This window comes from Alligator sinensis, unplaced genomic scaffold (assembly GCF_000455745.1).
Source record: "Alligator sinensis unplaced genomic scaffold, ASM45574v1 scaffold954_1, whole genome shotgun sequence".
In the NCBI taxonomy this organism is placed as follows: domain Eukaryota; kingdom Metazoa; phylum Chordata; order Crocodylia; family Alligatoridae; genus Alligator; species Alligator sinensis.
In genome coordinates, this window is record NW_005842228.1 from 1,307,045 (window position 1) to 1,314,564 (window position 7,520).

The window sequence follows — 7,520 nt, forward strand, 5'->3', positions numbered from 1 at the left end:
AAAAAAAAAAAAAAAAAAAAAGCTGTGGCGGTGGTGGCCAGCAGCTAGGTGCAGAGGCAGAGCCCAGCCCGCTGGAGCAGCCCACCCTCGCCCCATGCACAGATTGGGGGGGCACGTTACCTGCCACGTTGGCTCCCCTGTGGTGCACCCCCCTCCCCGCGCCCCTAGATACACTGCCCAGGCTCCAATTTTTCCTACTACCTGACCCGGCCAGGGCCCTATTCGCCCCTGCCCCACTCCCTCCTGTACTGTGGGGGGGTCTCAATTTGCCCCCACACCCCAAGCCCCATCCCCTTCACAAAGAAAGTAGATTAAACCTTGCTTGTTATGGTGGGCAGCCACATACTGGGGCTGTGATCCCGGCTGCGTATCTGAGTGTATGTGCTCCTACCCCGCTGTTGCAGTAGCCTGGAGCCTGCAGCCAGGATGCCTTGTGGCCATACCTGCTGTCCTGCATCTGGGGGGTCTGAGCCCCGGTAGCCCCACCCCCCTTCCACCGCCAATGGTCCTCATAGCATATAAATGCATATGAGCATCCACAGTTTTGCTAGTTACATATATACTCTTTGATCTTAATCCTGTATAGTAGCAAGCTGCTCTCGACTCCCATGAATTGAAATGGATATTCTCAATCAGCTGTTCTCTCACAAAAGACAATCTTGTGTAAAAAGAAGGTAGCCAACTTGCAAGTTGCATACCTTAACAGGATAAGGACACATCTGTTTTGAGTCTTCCATTCTAGAAAGAAAAATTCCCAAATTTTTCTTTAAGTGTAGAAGAAATTAGATCTGTTTTAACTGAAGGCCCCCTCTACATATGCAGGTAAAGATGTGATGGGATCTAACGTGATCCCACATTCGCACTTCCTGCCCTGCATGTGTGGCATGGCAGAAAGCATGATTGTGGGATTTGCACATAACCCATCACACCTTACTGCCAGTAAAGTGGGGGCTCCCCCTGCACCAGCAATAAACAAGCTCCCACAGCTGGGCGCCTCCATCAGTAGAGGGACTCCCAGCTACAGGGGCACCCCATGCAACCCTGAGGCTGGAGGATTCCCACTGCAGTGATCTCGCCACCTCCCAGGGGTGTGGGAAACCCCCAGGGCTAGGGGATCACTGGTGCAGCAATCCCTAGGGCTCGGGGGTGTGAGGAAACCCCTGGACCCTAGGGATCACAGCTGCCATGTTCCCCAGGGCTCAGGGGTGTATGAAACTCTCAGACCCTGGGGATTGCAGCAACCATAATCCCTAGGACTTGAGGTGGAGTTTCATTGGGCATGGTGCACCACTGTGGCTGGGAGCCCTGCTACAAGTGCACATTAAAGCTCAGTAGCAACCAGCTATAAAGTTAGTACACATTTTTGTGTTAATATCCATTTTACATGATAAAATGTTTAAGGTATCGTATACCGCTCTACTCCTTTTAATCCTTGGCATTAGTCTATGCTAATTTCTGTGGATCTATGTACTGACTCAACTAGTTATTACTTGCCTAAGCAGATACTGAAACAGTGAGACTACTAATGCAGCAGTCAGATCCTTTTTTGCTCACTCTGTCTAAAATTAAATAGAAGTTAACATTGGACATTCAGCTCAGTTACCCGAAATCTAAAAGGCAAAAATGCATTCTCCCTCTATCTGTAAGTTGTGGCAGCTGATGTAGGCAATCTCTGATTTGATAAACTGTAAACAAAAGCCAATATTCAAACTAGAGTATTTTACGGTCACTGGGTGCATCTAGTTGTGTGCTTTACTGCAGAGCTGACTAATTAGCTCTTCATTAAAGTGTCAGAGTCTACACATGTGCTGGTATTAGGGCACAGTAAATGAATTAACTCAGATGTCAGTTAGTACCATTTCTGACAGTACTGTTTTATGGTGGAGTCATTTACTGCACTTAAACACATATGTAGATGGTGACCGGGGCTGGCTGGGGCACGAGTGCTAAAGTGCGGGGGCTGGTACTAGCCACACAGCTCTGCAAGTTCTGCACCCTCATGCCCCAGCCAACCCCAGTGCCGCCACCTGGAGCCTGGGGCTGATCCCCTCCCTCTCCTCAAGCCTGCTGTCAGCCTAGGGCTGCTCCACCCCAGCTCAAGCTGCTGCCGTCCCAGGCACACATGTAGATGCTGTGCCCGAGAGCAGTTGATATCAGCTCAAACAGCTCCAGAATTTATTGCATGGCATTAATTGAACATGTAGATGCACCCACTCACTCCACCATACAACTTCAGATTGCAGTAAAAATGTGTTCCTGAATGACCCCTGCTCCTCCAAATGCTTGGTCTGAGGAGCAAGGCCCTGGATTAGAATTTTTGCCTGTAAGGAAGGATGCAAAATGCTAACTAGAATGCATGTCCAGCAAGAACAGTGCACTTTGATTTGATTTTGCCAGAAACATGGATTCCAACCTCAACCTGTCTCCTGTGAGTTCTGGTACAGCAGCAGCTCAAATCCAGTGTCACTTTGTACAGTGGTCTTGACCTAGCAGACAAAAAAAAAAAAAAAAAAAAAAAGAAGCCTAATTTATTAATCTGTTGTGGCTTGGTTTGGACTCTTTTGATTTTCTGGGGTTTTTTGGTACCTGCAAAACTAAAGCAACACTTTAAACTTTATTCTTGATAATGTTAACTTTTAACATGCCCAAACTAAAGCATCAGTCATGATAGGTCTCTTTTATTGTCTCATGTGATATGTCCATACTTATAGCCTCCACGTAATCTCTTCAGACTTGTTCTAAACCTCTGATAGCTCCCACTTAAATATCAAATGAGAATTAAAAAATCTTGGAGAATAGAAAAAGGGAGCATTATCACACTTGGAAGAAGTAGGTTCCAGCTTCCCAGTAGGGTACATGAGCACTTTTAGCTAAAGAAGTGTTCTTGTATGTAAATATTTCCAGTTTGAAGTTTGTTGATGTAACAATTCCACAGAATGTGGTGAGAGATCAGGTAATTGCTGTATTATGTTGACACTTTCCCTTTGTCTAACCAATCTTAGTTTTGGATTCCAAATATTACTCTAGGGCAAACTGAACTTTCTTCAGTGTAGCCTTTATTTGGAATCTGTGATTGTGAGAGCACAGTAGCTCTACCATCTTCCCAGCTGTTTCATTAAGAAGGCAAGGATTACTGCAAAATGAGCCATGGCCTCCATTGAGACCTCTCGTGCACTTTTGCATATCAAATAAAGGAGACATTCTCCATGAAGTATGTAATTGCGGACCATATTTTCAATTTTCAAATTGAATAGCCCAAAAGGAATATTCTAGACCCATAATACAGTAGTCCCCTTCGGTAGCTGTTGGAAAATGCCAGCTCTTAGGTTTCACTTGGTTCTTGAAAATGGAATAGAAACATATCTGTGGAAAATTTATAGAGCAGTTCTTCTGTTCCAAAGAATTTGTAGCACAGCAGGTCAGAATATTTTTGACACTGTGGATTCCTGTTTGGAAATCTGTGGGTTTATCTTGCAAATCGTGTACAAGTGTTTGTACACCTGCAGCACCCTGGTTGAAAATCACTACCTTAGTATCTTGCCCTAGCCTATAGCTTACCACTGTGAGTACCAGGCAAAAGAAAATGCAGTCTTTTAACATGGCTCCCAACTGTTGTTGATCCTTATTTTCATTAACAGGGCAAGGGAGTAAATTAAGTCAGTTCTGCAAAGTCTTTCTTCCTTTAACACTAAGTAAGTATATCATATTTCTGTTTGCTTCAGGCACGCTAGAATGACACATCAAATACTTGAATAGTAAATGTTTTTCAATCTGTTTCCTGCCCAAACCTTATTTTCATTTTCTGTATACAAAAAAGACCTGTTTGCTGGCTGTTCATAGTGTTCTCAGGAAGCCAAAGCAGCAAACTCCCTCCAAGTTATTGGTTGATCAGGGTATCTAAGGCCCAGCAGAGTGCCTAGGGGTGAGGTGAACAGGGAACTAGCCCCAGGCGCTGATTTAGAGGGAGTACCAGCAGAATCCTGCAGCACTCGGCACTCCTGTTTTTCAGCATACAAGAGCGTCTGTTCCTAGGGCACTGAAATTGCTAGTAACACCCCTGTTAAAGCCCACATAAGTTCATTAACATTATGTAGGTCCTTAATTCTTTTGTATGTGGCATTTCAGTGAGGATTTTCTGTGCGTCTAATAAAATATACTTCCTCTAACATGCTGGCTGCCATGCAGAAACCAAGAAAAACAACTGGGTTTTTTTGGAAGATCCAGAGGATGCAGGGAAAGAAGTAATGGCTTCCTTACTTTATTTGCTAGAAAGCAGGGTTTTTGTGTGATTATCTTTTATTGGACCAACTGTATAGTTGGGGGAGATGTTAGACAAAGAAGGGGATTTTGTGTCTGAAAGTTTCCTTGTCTAGTATATCTCCTCAACTAATACAGTTGATCCAATAAAAGATATCGCCAAATATCTTTGCTTATCACTTATTTCCTGGATCATCATGGCAACAACCCGACTTTATTTGGAGGCTTTAAATTAAAGGGGCATGAGGCTTGGGGGTTCTACCCCCATCCCCAGTTCCTTTCCATTCCCTCCCACAAAAAGCTTGAATATAAAATGTAAATAGGCTTGAATGCATGCAAGCAGCTGTGATAAATATTTAAAACTTAACCTTGCTATCTTGAAGTCTGTGATGACCAGAATTAAAAGAAAAACCTAAAAAGGAGGAACTCAATATTTATGTAGCATTTTCTATCTCCATGTTTGTTTACAATTTTTTATTAATCTTTACCTCACCTTTTTGAGAGATGGAAATAATATCCCAACTTCAGAGATCACGAAACTGTGGCAGAGTGGTTAAGAGAATGTCTTGAGCTTATGGAAATGTCACCCTTGGAATTGGAGCTTGGAGTATTCTAATTCCAGTACTCATTGTTCAAATGAAAGATGCTTCTGGGCATTATCTAGTCAACACATTGAGTAATTTAGGTGTTATTTAATCATTTCAGATACAAATGAGCCCTTTTTAATATCAAGGCAACTGAAAAAAATGGATTGATAACCTCAGGCACTCTTTACACCTGACTAAAATTAAGGGAGGAAAAGGTATACCATGAGACTATATTTCTTGTACACTCAACATAATGAATTAAATGGTAGACATGAAAACATAGTTGTAGGACAGTTCAAAGAGATGGCGTTCTGCTGTGATCCACCTGTAGGAATTTTAACTATTAGAAAATGTTACAGCAAAAATAAACTGAATTCTTTTTAAATTTTTGGTAGTTAGATTTATTTTAATATCCCTTCTGTGTAGAAGAGAGGAGAGAACTGCAGTTTAATTTCTGAATGTTATTGTTAGTAGTTAAAAGGCAAATTTGACATGCATTCGCTACATGTACCAAGTTTCTTGACATTTCACCACCTCAAGGGATTTGCAACGCTTCGTTAATTGTCCCCACTTTACCCTAAAACTAGTGTTTCTGTTGAAAGAGTTTCTTCGATTTGTGGCTTGCACCAAAATGAAAGCAAAATATACTCCTGAAGATGGAATAGAATTTTACCCCTAGAATCTTAAGCTCTTCATTTTGATTTCCACATTTGCCCTATCCTGACATGCAAGACCTGTGTTTACACTTTATATCTTATTTTGGGAGAGAGCGATTGAAGAGTCTGTGGGCTTGAACGAAAGATGGACAAAATGGATGCTTTGGTTTTGACTGGTTTCATCAATTACATCCTCTTGCACCGTGAAAACCAGGGTAGTTCTAATGTAGGTACTGCAAGACTGAAATAACCACCTCTGTCTCTCTGCTTAATGGAGTTTTGAAAGTCTCCTACTTTCCATCTCTTCTCCATTTTTCCCCGTAGTTTAATCTGGCACATGATTTGACTGGAGAGTGATCTCAAAAAGTAAATCAACCCAATTCTGTAATAGGTGTGAACATGAACTAGTGTTTGTTCACAGCATTCTTTAGAAGGGGCAATTTAAAAATCTCTACTCCCTTCCTCCTTTTCCTCCCCCCCCCCCCCCCCCCCCTTTAATTATATCGGCAAGTGTAAAAGGTTCTGGGTAAATGGCTGTATAACCTTTTTGTTACTTCATTAGTTTATTAAAGCTACTCATTGATCCCTATAGTTAAGGCTTATTCTAGCTTCTGAAAAGTTTTGTCTTCTCAGTTGTTTATAAACCTTTTAAAATTCCTTTTCTTAATTACTATAGTGTTGTCTTGGCTTAAAACACCCTTTCTAAAGCAATATATTTTAAGATTATTTCAGTTAAGTTACAAGCGCTTGAATGGGGAGAAGGGAAACTTCTTTTTTTTTTCTTCTGTGCGTAGTGATCAAAATGATTGTTTGCATAGCCAAGTAACTGTATACAGATGTATAGCTACTTTACAACAAGAAATGCGTGGTTTCTTTTTTTTAAAAGAAAGCCCCTCTACTAAGTAGCTTTAAAGATACGGCTGTTTAAAGCTCACAGTCTTGTTTGGAACCACTAGAGCAGTGGTTTTCAACCTGTGGTCCGCAGACCTCATGGGGGTCCACAAATCATGTCTAAGGGGTCTACAAAAGATGACTATGACCAATCAAAAGTATGTGAATACCCACACTTAAAAATCAAAGAGGACTGTACTTTTATTTGAAACTTTTTAGGGTCCACAAATGAATAAAGGTTGAAAACCTCTGCACTAGAATGTGTTGGTTTCTAAAATGTGCCCGTTGACTCTGTACAGGTCCTAAATTCCACAGATTTGCAGCTCTTCCACCTGCACTCTATTTGAGGAACTTGATTTTTTTCTAAATCTACTCCTACAAAGGAATTTTGTACTTCCAAAAGCTCTGCTGGATGTTCGTACTGTTTGCCTTGTTAAATGTTTGCATTTTAATGATTCCATGATTTATAGGATCTGGGTATTGTTGCCAAGCTGTTGTTGTGAGAGACTCAACTCTTCTGGGTTTTCTGACTTTATGGATACTCAATTGTCTCAACCTTTGTGATAAGCTTTTATTTTTTTACATCCAATGCACCCCTACCTATCATCGTGTGGTACCTTTTTAATACAGTTGCATAAATTCTGTACCTGCATAGATTTTTTTTCCAACCATTAATAATGCAAGCAAAGTTCCTGGTGTTCAGTGTTGCCATTTTTATTTCAGGGTGCAGTCTCTGGGTCAGTTCAGGCTTCAGATCGACTTATGAAAGAGCTCAGGGATATATACAGATCACAGAGTTATAAAACAGGTAAAGTGCTTTTACATTTTAATGCAGATATCTTGTTGTTTTCATGAGTAGTAGTAGTAAACATTTGTTAATCCCTCTGTTTTATACTTTAACTTCAAAAACTGAAGCTAATATTTAAAATGTGCACATCATGAAATAATTTCCAATAAGTATTCCATCTGTAAAACATTCTTATCCTGGCTTGATGACTTCCCCACCCTTCTTCCCCACACTGCTTCTGAAAGGGCTTCTTTGCCTGACTAAAATTTATGCTACTGAAAATACAGCCCTGTTATTCCACATGTATACTGCATTTATAAAATGACACCCCCCCCCCCCCCC

General features: G+C 41.3%; 1 protein-coding gene across 1 annotated transcript in view; it reads left to right on the plus strand.

Moving 5' to 3' along the window:
• The window catches only part of UBE2Q2 (ubiquitin conjugating enzyme E2 Q2), a gene marked incomplete at its 5' end in the record, with an annotated part of 60,553 nt that overhangs the window by 27,329 nt on the left and 25,704 nt on the right, over positions 1 to 7,520 (plus strand). Inside the window, one exon of the mRNA XM_014521591.2 lies at positions 7,115 to 7,199. Coding sequence (XP_014377077.2) covers positions 7,115 to 7,199 — 85 coding nt within the window. The remainder of the gene's footprint in view (positions 1 to 7,114; positions 7,200 to 7,520) is intronic.